We start from the raw sequence: 22,438 nt of genomic DNA on the forward strand, positions 1-22,438 counted from the left end.
CATGACAGATATTATTGTGAAACAACCATGTATCATTAGATGACACTTACTATATGTTATCAGAATTCGGATGACTTGATTTAGACTTTCACAAAGCACAATACCATAGCAATATGTTCACAATCATGTAAATGTTAGTGCTACTACATGTCGTGAGGGACTGTGGGAGAACGACAGTCAATGTCGTTTCATGGTAGCGTAGACGTCCCTTTGGCAATCCGAACTAGGCGGGGTAGACCCATCGTACTTACAGACTTATATTGATTTAGTATGGTCGGCCAGCCATTGCTAGGTCTCGCCTTTGGGCCGCATAATCTAGTCATGTGGGGGTAAGACATGACACCAGCTAGCTATCCATCCAGAATGTTATTTCATGTACAGTTATATAAAATGATTTACGTGTATAGAAACTCAATATGTTATACCATGATATGATAAATTATGTTTTATTCATATATGATACAGACATTTTTACCATATATGATTTATGAACTGCTACATATATAACACGAAAATACTCATGTTCCACACACTGATGTTAGTTTATTTCCCTTACTGAGAGGTGTCTCACCCCAACTATATAAACATTTCGCGAAACCTAGATAGAAGAGCGGATAGAGCTCCGTAACATTGGAGGTTGATTGTTCTACCCTGTCAGAATGATAAGTCGTTATGCTAGGGTGTGATGGATTTTTGGGTTGTGACCTTTGGATACTTTTTGGTTTTTTTTTTTGGGATGTGTATATGTATATGACCAGTTTGGTAGAACTCTGGTATTGTGTTGGTTGGATGATTTGAAATATATATCATAGATGTTTCTGCTGCTTAGGTATCGGAGGTGTATGACAAGTTTATTCCTTGTACCCACAAGTTAGGTGAATTATGTTTATGAATATTATGAATGTTTTAGGTAAAAAAAAAGAAATTATTATTATATGGTAAAATAGACACTTCGTTATACTACTAATAGTTTTTTGAACCTCCCAAGAGGCTAAGAGGTAGTGGGTGCCTATTGCTAAGCTGCTTATCATCCATTGCCCAAGTTGATTGTTTCCTTACTAAATTCAAAGTTGCTCATCCCGAGTCCAAAAAAGGAAAAAAAAAAGAAAGGATAAATTTACAGGATGTTCATGCATTCCTTACAATCATAAAGGATTTGAAGGTTTAGTCTGGCTATGGAGGAATTAAATTTGATAAAATAGAAGTAAATTCTAAAAGAAGTGGTGAAGATAATTGAAGAGAATAAATTATTAGAAGTAGTTGCATATGACAGTTTGTTATTTAACTTCTAAGTTTGTTTAGTGGAGAAAAAAATCTTTTACTCGAGGCTAATATTAAATTTTAAGAAAAATAATCTACTATAGATTTTTTTTTGATTACATAGGAACTCCAGTCACCAACAAGCCCTTCGAACCCCCTGGTGCGGCACCAAATCTACGAATCAGCGTCCTCCCCCTAGGTCTCGCTGATAAGGTAAAGTTCGAAATGCGGACACGACTTTCGTGCATCAGTTGGATGTTCGGTCAACCCGACCCCTGGGACACATATCCATTATCATTTACGATCCCCGCTGGCTCACAAAAAACTCTCACCATCCACGGTTCCTGTTGGGAACTCTCACCATCTACGGTCCCCATTGGCTCACAGAGTAAATTCTCACCATCCAAGTTTCATAAGTATATTTACATGAAATTGAACCTTCAATACTCCTTATTACGTGTTGATACCTTTCCACCGCACTATGCCCGTGGGGGCATCTACAATAGATTTAGGCATATGTTTTCATTCCTCCATTCTTTATTTATTTTTCCTTTTATTTTTTTCCCAAATATTTTCTGATTTTAACGAGCCCTTCCTTTTAAGCAGTCGATGAAGTAGGGAAATGGAAACCGTGCACAAAAAGGGGCCTGCTAGGGGTACTGCGGGTAACCGAGGTTCATCGGAGGGTGCGATTGATTGTTGAGCATTGGTCAGATCCGCTGACGACGACGCTTATTAGAACCGAAAAGTAGGGGGGCAATGGATTTGGGGGAGCTCTGGGCGATCTTCGGGCCTGGAGTTGCAGGTGCTGTCTTCGGCGCCGGCTGGTGGTTCTGGGTCGATGCCGTCGTCTGCAGCTCTGTCAAGGTCTCCTTCGTTCACTATCTCCCTGGTCCGCTCTCCCTCTCTCTCTCTCTCTCTCTCTCTCTCCCTCTCTCTCTCTCTCTCTCGTGGAGAAATTGATTTTAAGGTCGTTAGTTTTGCAGGCATATTTGCGTCATTGGCTGCTCTGATGTTCAACTGCGTTAGGAAAGAAGACATTGACTACTCTCCTTACGAAGAAGGCGAGTGGAGGTTAGATATACCTCTCTCTCCCTCTCTCAACTGCTTCTATTGTTTTGTTCGTTTGTTTATTTTTACTTGATTCAAGATCGGCCCATCTTGATTCTCTCGTACTATATGTAATATTTGGCTGTTGAAATGACGGGAATTATGTGAGTTAGGGTTTTATCCTTGCTCTTTCCTATAAGGGGTTGTCTCCATTTGATAATTTTTTGTTTAAAATTGGCTAACTATACAAATACTTTGCCTTTTTTGTTTTTCCCGGATACGAGTTTGGCCTTCAATATTGGATCGTTGATTATGCTCATTGCCATTTTCAACATTGTATATTATTTTACATATATATATATATATATATTTGCCTCACTTGTATATTCCTGTTTGATTGGTGTTGGGAGCTAAAACTGTATGCCGTGTTAGAAATGTTTTCTAACAAATAGACAATTTTATATATGCCTTTTCAATTTAAGTTACATTTCTATAATTTTACAAAGAGATGACTGCTTATTTTATTCAAAATTAAAAATGAATCTGCTGTGTAGTAGTTGGTGTGGCCCATGTCCTAGTTTGCTATTTATATTTTTCTGTAGGTATCATTTTGCATCTTAATGATTTGGGATTTGTGGTGACTATCCATTTGGTTCCTCATGTCTCAAGTTGTCCAATATAATTCGTGGCTGTTTGATAGAGCTATTTAAGTGACATGAGGTCAAGCCCATCATTGTTATTGACAAATCCTGCATACAAGTCCATATTGACCCAGAAAAATGTTTTGTTTCCTCTTTTTTTTGGTGTTTTTTGGGGTATTCAATTTATATTGTTTTATTAAAAGTAACGATATAAGACAAAAGATTCCTCAATTTTGGAGAAGATTCAATACTTGCCTCTTTATGATGTGTTGTCTTTTGGATGCTTTACCAAGAATGGAGGAATCTTTTGCTTTGATATTTCATAGTATTTATTTGTTGTTTTTGGTTTTTTCTAGAATTTTGACGGGAAATGTTCTATTCTCCTCTTTGTAAATTCTTATCTTATTAATGAAATCTCTTCTTTTACTATCTAAAAATAAGTGTAACTAAATAGAGAAGGGGCAAAACCTGGCTAAATTGACCAGCACCATTTTGGTAATGCTCACCGCTCATCGTCCACTCAAAACTCACTCACAGTCACTGAAATCCACATGCTAGAGATCACCATGACGCCCACTTCCATTTATGGCTAGTTGCAAAACCAATTCATTACATCCGCTTTGGACCGCCAGCACTACCACCCGATGGTCTGCCACCATCTTTTTTGGAAGTCCCCATCACAGCCATAAAGCCTTATCCATTGTGACGGCAGCCATGGCATCTATAGACCTTCAAGGAATCAAATTGCAATGGTCCTGGAAAGGCTACCAATTGCAATGTTCCCCTTTTATTTCTAGAGTTCACAATCAATGACAAATTAAGGGTGACAACCTGCACCAAACTAGCTAGTTTAAGAATTCTCTGTTTTTCAATCTCCAACCTAGAACATAAGCACAAACCTAGAGAGAGCGATGATGATGAACATCATAGCAGCAAATAAGTCATTGTCGCATGGGTCAATGAAGGTGGCAGTATTGAGACGATGTGTGGTGGATATTGAACCAGGCATGCTCATGAACTTCCAGGACCCATCTTAACTATCTAGAAACCAAAGTAACTGGTGAAGAAACCCAGACCCGCCATGAAACAAACCTGTTGTAGTCCCTTGTAAACTGCTTCGCTGCTGCAACTGTGCTACCATGATCCCTGGCTGCCCAAGCCATCCATCTTCATCTTGCCCTTCCCTTTTCTGCTGCTTCTTATATTTTCATCAAATCAACCCCTCATAGAGCAATGTATCTATGGCTCTACGCTGTGCATAATTGATCCATGTACTTTGTTCCTTCAGGTGCAAAATTGATTCATCTTGATAAATCAATCTTTGAGGGCTTTTGTTTTGGTGGACTTTCAATAACATTATTTTTTGAATGCTGAGAATTTTTTTTTCGATAAGTCAAAAACTGTTGATGGAACAAATATGTCAGTTCTTGGCCACACATTGGTGTGTGCTCTTTCAAAATAGACCATCTATAGGAACCTGCTATACTTAACAGCTTTATCAAACTAGTGTCTTGAAACGCAATATTCTAAAATATTTAGGGTTTAAATTGTGCAAGAAACTAAAACACGAGAGAACCAAATTGGCAACCCAAATATATGAGTATAAATGAAGCTTGCAGATGGCTGACAATGGCGATTTTCTGGTGATTGGAGTGGGAGAGAACTAGGGAAGGAGCAGCATTTTTGGCTAGAATCCCACCCAAATCCAACTTCAGATTTTAAAGGAAACTGGCTGGTTTGAAAAGGAAATGGGCCTCTATTGAATTGTCAGGCCCAATAAATAAGTGTCAGGTGGGTTTAATTGATAACAAGGTCTCTTCCTATGAAAATTAAGCTAAATAGGACAATTTCTCCAATAGCTCGTTTAACTTGGGCTTGCAAACATTGTGATAATTGGCCCACACTTTGTTTCTTCTCAGGGTTAGTGCATTGGTACTGTTTCTTCATCCTTGCTGGAACGTCAACACGAATGAGATTCTTCACCTGTTACTGATTCTGCTTGCAGAAATCCAACTGGCACAGAGTTGTCATTAGAATCAGATGGGGCCATTCTGATTACAATAAGATGCAAGCAAAAAATTTTCCTCGTCAAAGTGATGATACAATTAAGCTTCTTTCTGCTACAGATTTATCTTGCTGTAAATAATTTGAAATGATGGTTTTCTTGGAGTTGAAAGGGCATTTTGAGCATAATATTCTATGACAAGATCAAGCAAACCAAAGGGAGATGAAGGACAAAGACTCGAAAAGGAGAATTACTAGAATTATGAGACGCATATTGGAGGTGTATGAGCTAATGAAACAGAGGCTGTGTGAGGAAGAAGAAGGGGACAATGAAGGGGAAAAGAGGTGCTAGACGTCTCCCTATGCTCATCATTGTCTTCATTAGCACTCGAGCCCATAATCTCCCTAGTCACTGTCTCGAGTTTTTGGGCCCAAAGTTGGTGCCTCTAGATTGAAGGAGAGTTTATCTCTTCAAAAGATAGTTTGATCGTTGGAGGCTCTCAAGGCTCACAGATGAATGGAAATTCTAGCAATCTAATAGGGCTGTTCCACCATTGGAGGAGTGATTGGCTACACCTTCATCAATGGGTTCATGGGTCTTGGATGTCAGCTTCAGTAAAACCTAAAGTGATTCTAGATACTATGGGAGTTTAGGTGATGTTTCTAATTCATTAGTGGGTGGAAACTATGATTATGATGAGAGACTGGCCGACCAACATCCTTTAGTTTTTGTTGATTATGAAGTATCTAGAAGCTTGTGGGGATGATGTTCAGGGTGAGCTTGGTGGTACAGAGGGGCAGTGAAGTCATTAGGGGAATAGTTGTCATAAGGCTAAGTGTAGTAAGGTTTATCCTGTCGATAGCAGTGCAAGCTGGTGCTAATGTTCAAAAGGGGTGTGCGGATTAAAAGGTAAGGGAAAGGATAAAAATTTATGGGGAGATATGTCAGATAGTGAGAGTAGGTGGGATATCAATGCTAGCTTGAGATGTTTCTTTGGGGAGTCTTTGGAGGACTCTTTCTCATATTTACTCTATTTTACCCCTCACTAAATTTGTAGTGGTGAGGGGATGCTGCATTCGTTTTTGGAAAGAGCCATTCTCGGGAACGATTCTTTTTCCATTTCTTTTCTGCATCTTTTTAGATTGTCCTTTGGGCCAAACAGAGTTATTTCTTTCTTTGTGGATAATGGTAGTGGCTTTCTAGTCTTTTGGAATCTTCATTTTGGGAGACCTCTGAATGATAGGGGGATGGTAGAGTAGTCTTCTCTCTTGTCTGTATTGAACAATTGCAAATTATCCTTGGGTAGGGATGTTCTTTCTTGGTATTTGGATCATCTGGGATTTTTTTTCTTGTAAATCATTCTTTGAGTTTTTGACCTATTCAAATTATCCCTTTCCTCCTTTTTTAGATATTTGGAAGGTTAAAGTTCCCCTAAAAATTAAAGCATTTACTTAATTGTGCTTAACAAAATTAATACCAAAAACTTGTTGCAGATTAGGAGACTTTTAAAGGCTCTCTCTAGATGTTTGCATGGTCTATTATAGGAATTCTGAAACAGCCTCTCACCTCTTTCTGCATTGTGATTTTGTATGGAGGATTTGGAATAAATTGTTCAGTTTTATGGAAGAGAGTAGGGTCTGCCCCTATTATGTGGAAGATTTGTTAATCACTTCTTTTTGGGGTTTTGGGGGTTTTTTCTTGTAAATTGTATTATGGGGGTTTTTTCTTTTAAATCATTCTTTGAGTTTTTACCTATTCAAATTATCCCTTTCCTCCTTTTTTAGTTATGTGGAAGGTTAAAGTTCGCCCTAAAAATTAAAGCATTTGCTTGGTTGTGCTTAACAAAATTAATACCAATAACTTGTTGCAGATTAGGTGACTTTTGAAGGCTCTCTCTAGATGTTTGCATGCTCTACAATTGGAATTCTGAAACAGCCTCTCACCTCTTTCTGCATTGTGATTTTGCATGGAGGATTTGGAATAAATTGTTTAGTTTTATGGAAGAGAGTAGGGTCTGGCCCTATTATGTGGAAAGATTTGTTAATCACTTCTTTTACGGGCTTTGGAAGGAGGAAAGTAGGGCAGCTTTATGGAAGTGTAGTAAGTATGCAGTTTTATGGGGTCTTTGGTTGGAATGTAATGTGTGGGTTTTTTCCAAGAAGTAATTAAATTTGTATTTGGTGTGGGAAAAGGTTCAGTTCTTTACTTCTTTATGGTGTATTGGATTAGGAATTTTTAGGGAAGCTAGCTTTCAGGATTTAAATAGTGACTTGGAAGAATTTGTTGTGTAGACACCCCATTTTGCCTGGGGCATTTATATAGCAAAATTTGGATTTTTTTCCTTAATTTAATTTTAGTGCTTTTTGGGGTCTTTTATTCGGTATAATTTCTCATTCAGTTTTGAATTTAGCATATGTTTTTTGTAAAACATACAAAAACTGAATACATGGAAAATGAAAAAAAATTGAATACATTGAAAATGGAAAAAAAAGAAAAGAAAAAAATGAATTAAAAAATTCAGTGGGCCAGCATCTTCATTTTTAAACCTGCACGCACAAAAGGAAAATGACAATTAGACATGTGGGAAATTGCACAATTAAACATGTGAGTGAAATAAGGTTTCAAGGCAAATATAAATGGATCAATTCAATTTAAATTTGATTGATCAAATCAGAATTAATTGAATTGTTTCCCTAGGCCTATAAATAGTGAGCTTCAAAAGGGATATGGGAGGTGAAGAGAGGAATTGCTCATTAGAAAAATTGGAGAAAGAATTTTGAGGGAAAATTGAGTGATTGAGAGTGAGGAAGAGGAGAAAGATTGAAGAATAAAAGGCTTGAATTGCAAAAAGTGGGGAAAACTTGGTAGTGGAAGTTTAGATGAGTTCGGGCGAAGGAAAAACAAGTTGGCCGATTGGAGAATTCAGAAACAGAGGTTAGTTCTTAATTTTGTTTAATTAGTTTAATTCTGTTTCAATCTCTGGTAATGTTTAAAAATTGCTAAATTTTAAAATTCAGGGTTCTATAATTGAAGTTTAAATTGGAGCAGAATTTTGAACAGAGTTCAACTTTGACCCAAATATTAAGAATTTTTGCCAAACAAATACGGGTATTTAACCCGGATTCGAAAGCCTAAACCTAAATTTGGATCCAGACAGATTCGAAAACCTGAATATCCATATCCAATAACCTGGGTCCTAATATCTCAGATCTGACCTAGAAGACTTGGATCAGCTTGACCCGGGTCCAAGGTCATTGACCCATCCACCCAAGACCCAGGTCAATTTTGACCTGGGACATTGACCATTGACTTGGGTTCATTGGTCCTTGGAACTATACGAAGCCTAAGCTAGATTCACTTACCAGATTAGCCCATTTCCCAAATTGAGTTCATTGGGTTTGGCCCAATTGGCCAAGCCTCATTTAATTAGGTTCAAGCCCAATTCTTAACAAAACCTGACCTAATAGCCCACGACCCAATTGGGCCTGGCCCAACTTAACCAAACCCCAACCTAACCCTAACCAAAGGCCAAACCAGAGCCTAACCTAAGCCAACCTTGGCTAACCTGACCCTAGTTCAGACTAGCCTCGGTTCCCCTTGTTTGTTTCCCTAGAAAATGAAAGAAAATTGAAATAAAAGAAAAGAAAAATGAAAAAGAAAAAATTGAGAAAGAAAGAGGGGTTCGGTTCTTACCTCTCGATGATCCGAATTTGGATATGAACATTCTTTGCCTTTTATGATTAAAGAGCTGCAATAATGAGAAAGACAAAGTGAGAATAAGAAAGGAGAAAAAGAAAATCAAAAAAGAAAGAGATTGAGTGAGAGAGAGTCGTGAAAAAGGTAGAAACAAAGAGAGAAAGGTGAGAAAGAAGGTGAATCAGCGAAGAGAGGGAAAGAGAAGAGAACTAGAGAGTAGGAGAACAGGGTGAGAGTGAAGAGAGGAAGAAATCAAAAAAAGAAAGAGAGTGGGAAGCAAAGAGATTGAAGAAGGATAAGAGAGATGTGCGAGAGGAGAAGAAAATAGGGAGAGAGAAAGAGCGGGGTTTGAAGAGAGAGAGAGAGAGAGAGAGGTTCAAAGAGCGAAGAGGGAGGAGAGAGAATGGGAAGACAAAGAGAAAAGAAAAGAAAAAAAGTTTTTTATATTAAAATTTTTAAAAAATAAATAAATGAATAAAAATTATAATTAGTAGGACACATGTCACTGTTCGTACGGTGACACGTGGCATAACCAAGACCGCGCGTTCGGGGTCAATGTGGCGCGATTCTAGCCGCCCAAGTTGTGTTTTCTTTGGACAGCCGGGGTCATTGCCACGTTAGCAATCTAAGTCAAAAGCCTAGTGCCCATCATAGCCTACCACATGGTGGACGTCACCCTACTATAGCAAATTCAAATAAAATAAAAAAATATATCTTGTACCACGTGTCGCCATAGTTGGTTGACGTGTGGCAGGCCTCTTCCCCAATCGAGTCAGCCTGGTCCGACTCGGGTCGACCTGACGCAGGTTGACTCAGGTCAAGTTGACCTGGTCCAGACCGTTTGAACTGGTCTGACTCATTCTGAACCGCTGGTTTATTTCTAAATTTTTTTAAAAAATTTTAATTGCTTTTAAATTTGAAAAAAAATGGGGAAAATAGTAAAAAATCATAAAAAAACACAAGAAAAATTATTAAAAAATCAGAAAAAATAAATAAAAATTATTTGAGTTATTTTTTGACTCATATAACAAAAGAAAAACCAAAAATAAATAAAATGAAGGATAATTCTTTAAAAATTCCAAAAAATTGTAGGAAAATGCTAAAAAATGAGAAAAAAAATCTTGCATTTTTTTTTATAAAAAATTTGGGTAATGTTAAAAGACTTTTTTTTGCTTGATTTTTAATGAATTTGTTTAATCATTTCATGTTTAAATATCTGTATTATTGTATTTTGTGTGAGTGGATCCCAATGATTAAACAAAGGATAAAAAAGGAATTTCAAACCTCACCTATATTAGTTTTGAGGGGGGTTTATCTAATAAAATCCCCTCCTTTGGATGTCTTATTAGACATTCTTAAATCACACTTTATTTCATTTTTTTTTTTTAAATTTAATATTTATTAGCTTTTTAAGGAGTTAATTAAGATCACTAGTTTAGGGATAATTCATGGTTGATTAGATATCTTTCGTAGAATAGGTGTGTAGGGCGTGCTTGTACCTTCCCTCGCATAACTGAACTCCTCATCCCAATTCTGGTGAATGCTGACTCAGACTACTGGTTCCTTAGCCTAGGATTAGTTTAGAGACTAATCAACAAGTAGTAATTAGGTGAACTAACCGCATCTAGGAAAATAACAGGTTAGTGGCGACTCCATTAAACCTTTAATATTATTATTCTTCGCCATTCTGGACCCTTCTCCGCGACGCTGCGGCAGGTTGGAGTGATTTATGTTTTTTGTTGTTTTAGTTTTTCTTTGGCTTGTTCCGAATTTTTTGGGAGATGCCTTTTCTCCCCCTTGTATATTCTCTTCCTATTAATGAATTTCTTTTTCTAAAAAAAAAAAAATGTTGGATGGTGAGAGAGATGTCTCTGGTGAGTTTGCCTATGATGACAGTTTGTTATTGGATGAGTTTCAGGAACAATATAGGCTGACCGGTTCTTCTCTTTTAATTGGGAGATTTTTTGTATGTGCCACTGTAGATGGAGGGTTTGGTGGGGAGATGGAGTTAGTAAAGAGCAGAAATGTACATATGGGATTTTGCCAATTCCTATGGAGGAGATTAATGAGAAGGATTTAAAAGTCCAACAATTATGGGATAACATGGGATTTTGGCTGTCTGGTCCTGGAGAAAGAATATATTTGCCTTTTATATTGATATTAATGACGAGTTTATAAACCTGTTCAGTGTGAACTCCGACGTAGATATTCACTGAATATTGTTTAATCTCTAAATTCTCACATTGATTTTCAAGTAGCAAACTATCTTTGGCTTCCTTAATGTGCACCGTTGTCATTAACTTCTCCGAAATTTACTTCTTTGTGAGGTCCAAAATTTCAAATATGGAGTCTTGTGTGACATTTCCTTGTGAACAATTTCCCTCCTAGTTTTTGGTTTGTGTTTGTACGCCCCCATGTGTTTGTTTGTGCGCGCGTGCATGCGCAACAGAGAGAGAGAGAGAGCTCATAGTCCTGTGGTTGGGAATATTGTTTTAATCATTATAATCCACACTAGTGAATGCTATCAAGATTCATATGCCATAATAAGAAATCATTATAATTGTAGCTTAGCCTTAGTGTGGCCTAGCTGCTTTAATCTGTGCCTGAAGATGACTGCTAGATTTTCTGTTCTCGTAGTTTGTGGGATTTTGTAATGCTTTCAACTTATTTAGGAGTTCCTTTAGGTCATGGGAATCCTATATTAGAGAGGTTTTGCGATCCTTTGATTCCTAAGGTTTTTAGATGTCTTGATGGGTAGAAGGGTGTATACCGTGTATTCTCCATGGGAGGTTGGCATTATTTTAATCCAGATGTGTCTCTCATCCATTCCCTTGTACTTCTAATCCTGTTAAAATTCTTGTGGGGGTTTCTAAAAGGCTAAAGAGGATTATGTGAGATTTCCTTTGGCCATGGTGTGGTGAGAGGAGGGATCATCTTGTGAGTTAGGATGTTTTTTGTATGTCTAAGGATGAGGGGCATTGGGTCTTGGTAAGTTGGTGTTAAAAACATTGCTTTGATGGTTAAGTCATTATGGCACTGCCCTTTGGAAATGGATTCTCTAATGGTTGGGATGCTAATATTGTAGCTAGAGTTATGCATGAAAGCCCATGAAAATTCATTGTGCAGGCGTGTTCTTTATTTTTTTCCCTTTTATGTCAAAAATTGGGAGAGATGGGTGTAGGGTTCGATTTTGAAGGGACCTTGGAGAATTAAAATTATCAATTGCCTTTCAATCTTTTGTCTTGCGTGGTTCTTGCTGCTCTTATTTTTTCTTTTCTAATTATTCATGACATTGGGTTTTCTCTAGGATTTTAAATTCCACAGGGACTTCTAATAATCAACAGCAACTGTCTTCGTATCCTAAACCGTATTCAAAGAACTCTAGTTCACAACCAATTCACAATGTTATCTTCTCTATTCATCTACCATGATACTGATTATCAGTCATGATGGGGTACAATATCTGGCAATTAGTACAACTTGCAGGGAAAATACTTTGATTTGGGACTAGGGAGGATGAGGGTAGATGGTTTTCCAGTATTGATAAAGGAGAGCAAGAAAAGATCAATGGGTGAGGGTTCCTTTGTTGGCGATAAAATGGATTTTGCATGGTTCATGGTCTCATCTGAGTAGGTTTTTTCAGAGAAAGAAATTTGGTCATCTCGTTTGTGTTGCTACAAGGTCGATTCAGATTGGCAGATTTCTCGAGTTGGGAGTCCCATGGGTTTTCAGTTTTTGTTCCTAAAGGGTTAAAAGGAGGTGTTTGGAGAAATTCTGCGGAAGGGTTACAGGATTTGGTAGGGCGAAAATTGTTGAATGAGTTAAATCTTGAGGGGAGATAGTACTGAAGTGGTAAAGAAGGGCAACTCTGTGGAGTGAGGTCGTTAGGGAAAGAGAACTTCCTTTGGAATCATCTGCTTATGGATAGAGGTGCACAGGTTGTGGAAATAAAGAATGATTCCCTTGTGAAGGTAGTCTGAAAGCTGCAGCAAAGTGCAATTGAAGAGATAAGATGGCGGTGGCAGCAGATCTTGGGGTTCCTGCAAATGAATCCTCAACCAAAAAGATGATGTTGCTTGGGGAAGAGGGTATGGACTATCTAAGCCATGGTTGTTGATTTATTGAGTAATGGATCTTTTTAGGCTGCTGGGCCTAAGAATGGTGGGCTTCAGAGTAGTAAGCCTATGAGTACTAAGAGTTTCATGGGCCTGCTGGGAGAGGGAAGGGTCCGTTTAAAATTTTCAGTTGACATGGCCCAGTTGATGAATTGTTGTGGCCTTTTTATTGAAGGGGCTAAGGTAAAACAGACGAAGGGGTACCAAGAGGCATCCATGTTTTGAGTGGCTTCTTTTAAAGGGCCGAGGCTTGATTTATGGGATGAAGGGGCTTCATATTGTGATTTGGGTTTTCTTATTCAAATGTTGTAGGTCTTTTTCCAGATGTTTCTTTTCTGAATCAGAATGTTGGAACATTTGGAGCAGCGGCTTACTAAGCAACCTGTTATTGGTCTCAATGCTGATAAATCAATTAATACTGAAAATAGTGATTGTACTGTGGAGTGTCCAGTAAATTTTGTGATGAAATGGTTAGGATTTGTCAGGTAGATCAGGAGTTGCAATCAGATGGACACCATAATAGGGAAAATCTTGACAATTGGTTGTGCCAAGACGCAGTATTGTTGTGTCAAGCAACGTTCGGAACGTTTGTGAAAAGGCAGTGGGATTTGAAGGCGTTTAAGTGTTGATCAATGAGGAAAGAAGCGAAAGAATGAAAAACTTGCTTAAGAACTATACGAATTTACATATGGGGGAGGAAATTTTTAAAAATAGATGATGCTGGAAAGTTTTATGTTGAGGAGTTGCAGAATCGTTCTAAGTTTAACTTAGGTAAAGGAGGAAAACATTTTCAGAAAGGGGAAAAAAAGGAGAAACTGAGGACATTTCAGAAAATAGTGGGTATGATAGTGATTTTGTTTATGAGTAGTGGTCTTTAGTTGGATGAGTTTAAAGAAAATTTGGATAACGCTCTTGGTGATATTCTGTATGTACCCCCTACTCTGCTTGAAGGTCTGGAAGATGTTTTAATTGTTAAGGATGCGGATTTGGGTGTAGACTTGGCTGTGACTAATAAATGTTGGGATGATTTATTACCTACTCCATTGGAGGAGATTAGTGCACAGGAAGTTGGTAGTAAAAAATTTCTAGAAGATATGGGAATATGGCTGGGTGATCCTGGAGGGAATGAAGTTTGTTAAGATGGGGCTAAAATTAAAGCAACTAAAGGTCAGTGGGATCTAGCAAGTTCTCTATTCTCCATCAATTATGGAGGGAGGGCTCGGGGAGAGATTTTCTTGATTTGGGTTGTTCATATTTGGTTTTTTTTTTTTTTGTTATTTTTTTTCCTTTCTGGTGTTTCTCTTGTTCCTTTTTGTTTTTCCTGCTCTGAGCATCTCTTGTCCTCTCCTAGATTGTAATTCTCGATTTTTTTCTCTCTATATATTTCTTTGGTGATAGATAGAAAAATCACTAGAATCTTAATGATAGGGAGAGTGAAGAGCTTTCCACTCTCAAGTCTCTCCTTAGTTTGTTGAATGCTTTCAAACTTTCTCATTTTGGGATTTTTAGGGTTTTTGTTTGGATAATTTTGGTGTTTTTTTGGTGAACCTTCTTCCTCTTGTCTATAAATCAGTCTTCCCATTATTTTCCTCTTGGCTCTGGAGAGAGAAAATTCCTTAAAAAATGAAGGCTTTTGTGTGGTTTGCCATTCTTAGTAAACTCCCAACAATTTGTTGTATCTTCACAGGCCATATATGGCTCTTCCCCAGCCCAGCTGGGTTTGCTCAAGTGTTAGGGGCAAAGTTGGGCTTTGGTGACCCCAAGATCCAATGTTCGATTTCCCACGTGTGGCTTGCCTAGTGAATTACGAGGGATGCGTCAATGGGTGGGTGGCAATGTTTTCATCCCCCCTGTTTAGTGTCACTTGGGTGGGTCCAAAGGGCTTGCCTAGGTTGGAATTTTGAGTGTGTATATATATTTGTATAGTCTTTCCCCATGTGTGTGTTATGTGTTATGCTAGTAGTGGGTATCATGCTCATTCATTTCTTCATTGCTCTGTGGCTGTTGCTTATGGAACAGGCTTGTTGTTTGTTGGCGGGAGTGTTGGATTTGTCCTTAGTGTTTGAACGGTATCTTGTCAACTTATTTTGTTGCTTTTGGAGACAAAAGAAGGCAAAGGTTTTGTCGCAGTATGCAGTTTTTTCAGTTATATAGGTAATCTAGTTGGAGAGGAATGCTCGAATTTTTTGAGATCATGTGTCAACTATAGATCTGTTTCGGGACAAGATTATTTTTAGGCTTCCATGTTGGTGTTCTCTACAGGGTGTTTTGGTAGTATGGCCTTCACTGATATCCAGTTTGATTGTTGGTCCTTTTAACTTTATTTATTTATTTATTTATTTTTTTTCTATTAGCAACTTTTGTCTTTAAATATTATCTTCCGTTGTTATAATTCATATTTGTGGACACTGATTACTTTTAAAATTTTAATATTCATGTATTATAAAAATTCTCTTTCTCATGCAGGTTCTAAAATTAAATGGAAAACTAAATTTGTCCTGTATGTTTTTCTTGTTGGGGGCAACAGGTACTAATCCTTCGAACTGTGCAACTTATGAAATTGCAGGTTGAAGCTTTGGCTTTTCTTGGCTTATGTTGTATCCTTCGTCTCTCTAGCAGCTTCAGTTGGCTTATTGATAGAGGATTCACTCGAGAAATCAGATCCGTCAGTGTGGACGGGGATTGCGGGTGTCTTGCAATGTGTGTTTGTGCTGGTCAGGTAAATTTGCTTTTGGCTTCAGGGTTTATTTGTTTCTGTATAAAACGGAATAATGTTTTTTATTTTTTATTTTTTTCATGGTGTGAACGTACTTATTTGGATTGATGAACCTATTTTCTACCCCTGTTTTTTTGTTTTTAATCAGTAGAAGAGATAGATTCAATAATGGCGACCAAAGGGGTGCCGACCTTTGTACGAATTTTATATAATTCCAAAAAAAGTGTGAGAAATCAACAAGATCTAAATTAGCTTGTAATTCCATTTCATAGTAGCTGTAATACATTAATATCAGCAGATTAAGCTTTTTGATCATCTGTCTCTCAGATGAACAAAAGTGGTTTCCTCTCCTTTTGAAGCTCTTCTATTTCTCGCCCTTGACACAATCCAAAAAATAGTGAGGGTGATAATCAGTGCAGTTTTCTCTCTTCTATACAAACTGTAAATTCTGACCAAGCCCAGAATGACTGGTGCAATTGAGGCAGCAGTCACCCAAGAAAAAAACACAGCAGAAACATTGCTGTTTACCAAAGTTCCTTGGTCCAAGAACAGTAAGGGAGAAGATTGGCGTAAGAAGCATCTGTTAACCAAAACCTTTCCTCCAGAAAAAAAATGTTAAGACTGGAAATGCTGGCAGAATGGGATTTCAAACGCCCCCCTGGCCCCTGGCCAACAGAAAAATCAAAGCAGATTGGAAGTTTTTTTTTTTTGCCCTTTTTGAATTAATTGAGGGTGTGTTTATTTGTATTAATGAATTTGTTGGGAAGATATCCATCTTCATCTCATTGGAGTAGGATGCCTGCAGATGGATTGCCATCCAAATGGAGGTCTTCTGGTTTGGCAAAGAAAAGCATCTGTGGGTGAAAACTTTAAGGGCCCGTTTAGTTGTGGAAAAGATTTTTCATTTTCCATTTTAGTTTTCCAAAAATTATAAATTAGATAGCTAATTTTTCATTTTGAAAACATTTGTATAAAATAAAGGAAGAATGACAAAGTTTTGGCACTATTTACTGTGGTAATAGCTTTATTTTTTATTCTATATTTTCAAATAATTGCAAAAAATGCCACCTTGATTTCCAATTTTCCAAATTTATATAGAAAAGTTGGAAATTAATTTTTTGACTCGTACTTTATGTATAGGAGCATGGAATTTGGATCTTGGGCTTTAATTGTGTGGATTATTTGTGTTAGGGGCGAGGTATTGTAATGTAGCAGGAGAAGCTGCCGTTTTGGCTAGCGCGGCAATAGTGTATTCCATGGTTCTGTTTTCCTGGGAAGTAGTGGCTACCTGAGCCATAGAAGATGCTTTTGAGTTTCTTCCAGATCCACAAATCCAAATTCAAATCTCAAAATCCATGACCTTAAATACTACCTTATATAATTTTTGGAAAATTGAAAAATAAACTATGACGCCCCAATTTTCGTACAATTTCTTTTTATAAACAAATGAATTTATATTCACTCTTCATCCATAAATCGGCCACGTTAGCAATCCTACTATCATTCATACGACCCGACCCACATTGTGTACTTGGTAAAAAGTTATTTTATTATACAACCTAACAGCGGAAAGCGGTATATACATATCAGTCAGAATACAATACCCAGAGTATCAATATACACATATACACAATACTATTTCATACCCAAAAACAATACAACCCTAGGGAATCACACCTCCCTAGTCCAAACTTACCCTGTATATCAGGATTCTAGCTCCCTACTATCACGGAACTCTATCACCCGGTCGGCCTCTGTTCCCTGAAAAATTTAGATAAATTGGGTGAGACACATCTCAGTAAGAAGGAATAAATTATGTACAGTGTGTGGCCATATGAGTACAATTATAATACACTTTACTTTTCAAATCATCATTTCACCTGAGAAAATACATTGGCAAATATATTCTCATAGTCATATAGATATACAACACAAGCTTTTATAAGCTTTAAAACCATTTATCAAATTCAATGATTTCCAACACATATTTACCCGCGAAGTTCCTGAGAATAGGGAAGATTACCCGCCCATATAGGTAGCTTCCCTCTGCCCTAACACGTTATGCAGCCGGGTATGACCACATCTTATACTTATCAGGACACTCACCTTACTCAGTAAGCCATTAGGCCTAGAGTTTCACTTCGCCTCAATTATTTATGTCATTAACTTACACAGTTCATTTCTCATATTTAAAATTTTTTATTTCTCAATTTCCATTCTTTCTTTCATTTTTCATTTTAGCCAATTTTATCATTCTTTCACTTTCCGTTTTCATTTTACTTTCTGGCTCATGAGTATCCTTGGTATCAAATACCAACATCGCGTATGTAACTCATGGCCACCCTGAGGATCTTTCTATCCACGCCATGCTTTCCCCCATGGTCAAGGTTGTGCGGCCCGAAGGCTGGATCTAACCGCGGTTGGCCGACCCAGTTAGATCAAATATCTTATCACATATCGTGTCTGTAGTACAACTGACTGACCTATAACCCTGATCCGGACTCAGGGGGCCCACAACCCTACAAGATGGTATAGTCAACTGTCATGCCACATGCTCCAAGAGTCCGTGTGGTTGCACTAACACCATTAGCAACGGTATCGTGCTCAATATCATAACCATCCATCAGGATTCACTACCACTTACCCGCAATCATTATGCGGTATTGACATTTCATCAATCATATTTCAGTATATCACAATTCAGTTCAATATAAATATTCTCATTATTTCTATGCACATTTCATCATCTCGTAATAACATATATCATATTTCAAGTATTTTTCACATTTTCCCAAAATACTCATATCAATAATTTGTACAAACTCATTTCTCATGCAAATAATTTTTACTTACAAACAAATGCCCCATTTCATTATTTTCCAATAATCACATCAATCATTCTCATTTCAATATTTTCTTAGAAAATAAATATCGTTATATTTCACATTTTTCAATACATGTCATGTGCCACACAATTTTCATCTAATATTCATAACATATTATTTTCACACTCCAAAACATCACAATTTAAAATCACTCAAATGCCACACAATTTATCTGATATTTATATCGTAATAATTTACAGACAAAATAGCATGAGCACATTTTCACATATTAATTTAAACAGTAATTCTAAAAATACTGCTATAATTTATTCCCTTTACTTGACTTACTGAGAGTCTCGTTAACACTCAGATTCTACACCTTTGGCGCCCGAAATTCAAATCCTGAAATTCATATTTTTCCTAGATTAATTAATTCATTTCCCCCAAAACAATACTCATCTAACCTTCCCTAGGCTCCATATACCTCAAATTAACATTTAAACTAATATTTGACACCCCCACTTAATTTTCTGAATTTTATCTGCAGATCCCAAAATTACACCTGCGGTGCTCACCCGAGCCCTAAATTTCAAAAATTCTACTTCAACTCCAGATGCTCAACATTTTAGCATTTCTAAATTAATCCTAATTAATTAATAATAAGCCCCTTAATAACGCTTGTACCCCAAATTTGGGATTTTGCCCACAACGACTCCACGAGAATTCCGTCCCGTTAGACTTGTAGAGAATGATCCCTAGATTTTTGTGGTGGTATCCGTTCGTCAATCAGACTTATAATTTGCAAGAAATTAAAGAAAAAAGGGAAATTGGCTTACCCAAGGAGATACATCTACACCGCTCCTACCACTGATCCGCTCCGGTAGAAATGACGGCAGCGGAGAATGGAGTCCAGCGTTATCTTTCGATTTTCGATCGGGCGAAAATCGGTCATGAAATCGAGGAGTGAGGGAGAGAGAATGAGAGGAGAGAGGGAGAGTGTTTGCGACAACAGAAGAAAAGAAAAGAAGAAGAGGAAGAAGAATGAAATCCTGAAGCTTTTTAAGCTTCAGGATAAGATATAATAATAATAATAATACATTTAATTAATATTAATAATAATATATTTTATTAATAAAAATAAAAATAAATTTTAATTATTTTTGTTTCTTTTTTTTAAATCCGATTAATTAATTAATTATTATTATTATTATTTTTTTTTTTTTGGGAACCACTCTGCTAATCTTCTATATCCCTTTTTGGAGTTATTACATAAACTATATTTTTTGTAATTATTTTGAAATCTAGAAATAAAAAATGAAAAAATTGTTTTGCACATTTAAATAAACTCTTTATTTTCTAGCCCTTTAATGTGAATATTAAAAAACAAAAAATAAGCCAAAATTTTATAGTTTTTTGAAAAAAAAAAAAATGAAAAATGTTTTCCACAACTAAATAGGTCTGTAGAATGTGAGTGAGTATTCACTTTCGTGAGACTTCTAACGAATAACACGGGGATGGTTCCTTTTTGGAATAGACACATAAGTCGGAGCCGCGGCGCCGGGGGGGGGGGGGGGGGGGGGGGAGGAAGCCCTAACCACATAGATGCAATAGGGTGTTGGAGGGTATATAAGATGATGGAATCAAAATTTAGTAAATTTAGACTTTTAAATTATGTTGTGTAATTTACAACATAATTATAATATAATTATATGTTGTATAACAATAACCTAAGCTTTTAAATACATAATTATAAAATTTAGCATTAAATAAATAGAGTAACAATTTGAACTCGAAAAAACTAGAAGAAGAAAAGGATGAAGTTGAAAAATGCAAAAAGGAAATATTAAATTACTAATATCATTGAAATAAATATTTATTTTTGACAAAATAGTTCCATATCCCCATGCAAAACCACAATGCAAAAAAGATGGGATGCTGTCTCAGAATTCCTGTAAGGCTATACAGAGTACACAAACATCTGAATAGAGAGCCTTTAAAGGTCTCCTAGTCTGCAGCAAGTTATTGGTGTTAATTTTGTTAAGCACAACCAAATAAAAGCTTTAATTTTTGGGGGGGAACTTTGACCTTCCAAATAATAGGATAGAGAGGACAAGGAGAATTGGAATAGGTGAAGAATTCATTGAATGATTTACATGTAAACACCCCTGATTGATCCAGAGACCAAGAATGAACTTCCCTTTCCAAAGACAAGTTGCAATTGTTCAATAAGACGAGGAAAACAACTCCACCATCTCTCTATTGTTTAGAGATCTCTTGAGATGGAGATTCCAAGTGACCAAACTCCAAAGAGCTACTCACATTTTCAACAAAAAAAGGAAATTACTCTATTCGACTCAGAGCACAATCTAAAAATACGAGTAAAAGAAATGGAGAAGAAACATTCCCAACTCCCAAGCCATGGGTCTTTCCAAAAACAAATTCAGGAACACCCCTCCCCACCTCAAATTTAGTGTGAGGGGTGAAAAGATATCATGGAAGAGAGTTGGATTTGCCCGTTTTCAATGGAAGACTTGTTAGCCATCTCATATGTTGGCCTTGGAAGAAGTAAGGATAGAGCAGTGCTGTGGAAGATTGGCAGATTGGTAATCTTATGGGGAATATGGCTAGAGCGTAGTGCATGGATGTTTTCTGGGAAGAAGTTAGATTAATCACTGGCGGGGGAAAAGATTCAGTATATGGCTTCTTTATGATGTGTTGGGTTTGGAATTTTTAGGAAAGCTAGTTTCCAGGATTTAAATAGGGATTTGAGGAACTGGCTGGTTTGATTTTTGTTGTTTAGTATTTTTCTGGTTTGAACCAGATTTTCTTTGAGAGATATCTTATTCTCCCTTGTAAATTATTTCCCTTTCAGTGAAATTTCTTTTGTCATCATTTTTTTTTTTTTTTTTGACAAAATAGTGTTATCAAATTATTAAATAATCATCTCTTGTGAGTACTAAAACAAATAAATAATTTTTGTATCATTGCCATCTTCATTATAATTTTCTTTCCCCCTTTTTTCATATATAATATTTTGATAAATATTTATGAAAGGGGGAAAAGAGAAAAGAGAAGAAAAAATAAAATTTTTTTTTTTGGCCAATTGTAGTCCTGTAGCGGTTATATAACAGCTGTAGCGACCATTACATAATGGTAGTGGTCTGTAATGGCCGCTAGGACTGATTTTCTTCCTGATTTTGCAGTGTGTTATTTTGCGTAACATGTTTGTGGCCGCTATTTAAAATCAACTTTTTTGTTAGTGCTATGTATCCTTTAAATTAAAAATGAGATGAGCTGATGTGGGTTAATAAGTTACAGCATATTGGGTCCAATTTGGTATACTTAATATTGTCCAATAAAAACCAAGGACTTGAAGACGCTGCAATTGCAGGGGACAGAGCTGCGATGCCTTCGGGACCATCCGAGATGACCACGACTTAGCTGGTAAAAAAACTGAAGGAAGATGAGAAATGTTTGGAAGGCCCAAGAACAGTTGAGTCTATGGAGAAGCCAGCTATACCTAAATCCCTCAAATGGGTTGGTCAATAAGGTTTTTACTGAGTTGCAGAAAGCGTTGAAATGGACTCTCAGATAGGTTGCATCAGAAATCCTGGAAGACTGCTGGCAACAGAAAGAGCATATGCATTGAATCCATTGATGTCTAGAAGACAAGGAGCCTACTTTAAAGCAGGGAGAAGGATGTTTAGGTAGTAAAAACTACTTGCCAGTGATAGAATTTTGTGGAATAGTAATGTAATATTGAAGGTGTCTACCAAGGTTCGTGAAGGTATCTTTTTTGACATATTTGCTTGGGGCAATCCGATGATGAAGGCCAACTAGAGTGCCCGTATGGCGGTGATGAGGAATTGTTATTGGATAAATTGAGGATTTTTTTATGATACTTATAGCTCCCCTCTTTGCTATCTTGCTGATGCTGAGCCCAAGGTCCTGTTTGAAGAGGGGTGAAATGAGGGAAAGGGAAGGAGCAGGAGACCACCTTGGGTCATCATAACATTGTGCAGCAGACATGCTTTTCTCTATTTGGGTCTTTGCTCCAAGGAACGTAATGATATTTCAGGGGTGGTCGCAGAATACAGAAAAGGTATTGACAGCAGAGGTATTTTTAGTTT

At 37.0% G+C, this 22,438-nt stretch overlaps 1 protein-coding gene across 1 annotated transcript in view; it reads left to right on the top strand.

Moving 5' to 3' along the window:
- Positions 1 to 1,795: 1,795 nt before the first annotated feature.
- LOC131161346 (uncharacterized) overlaps positions 1,796 to 22,438 on the top strand; it is a 39,929-nt gene continuing 19,286 nt past the window's right edge. Inside the window, exons 1-3 of the mRNA XM_058117051.1 lie at positions 1,796 to 2,152; positions 2,247 to 2,334; positions 15,334 to 15,486. Of these exons, the coding sequence (XP_057973034.1) occupies positions 2,020 to 2,152; positions 2,247 to 2,334; positions 15,334 to 15,486 (374 nt within the window). The 5' untranslated portion in view covers positions 1,796 to 2,019. The remainder of the gene's footprint in view (positions 2,153 to 2,246; positions 2,335 to 15,333; positions 15,487 to 22,438) is intronic.

Source organism: Malania oleifera, chromosome 8, assembly GCF_029873635.1.
Source record: "Malania oleifera isolate guangnan ecotype guangnan chromosome 8, ASM2987363v1, whole genome shotgun sequence".
Taxonomy (NCBI): domain Eukaryota; kingdom Viridiplantae; phylum Streptophyta; class Magnoliopsida; order Santalales; family Ximeniaceae; genus Malania; species Malania oleifera.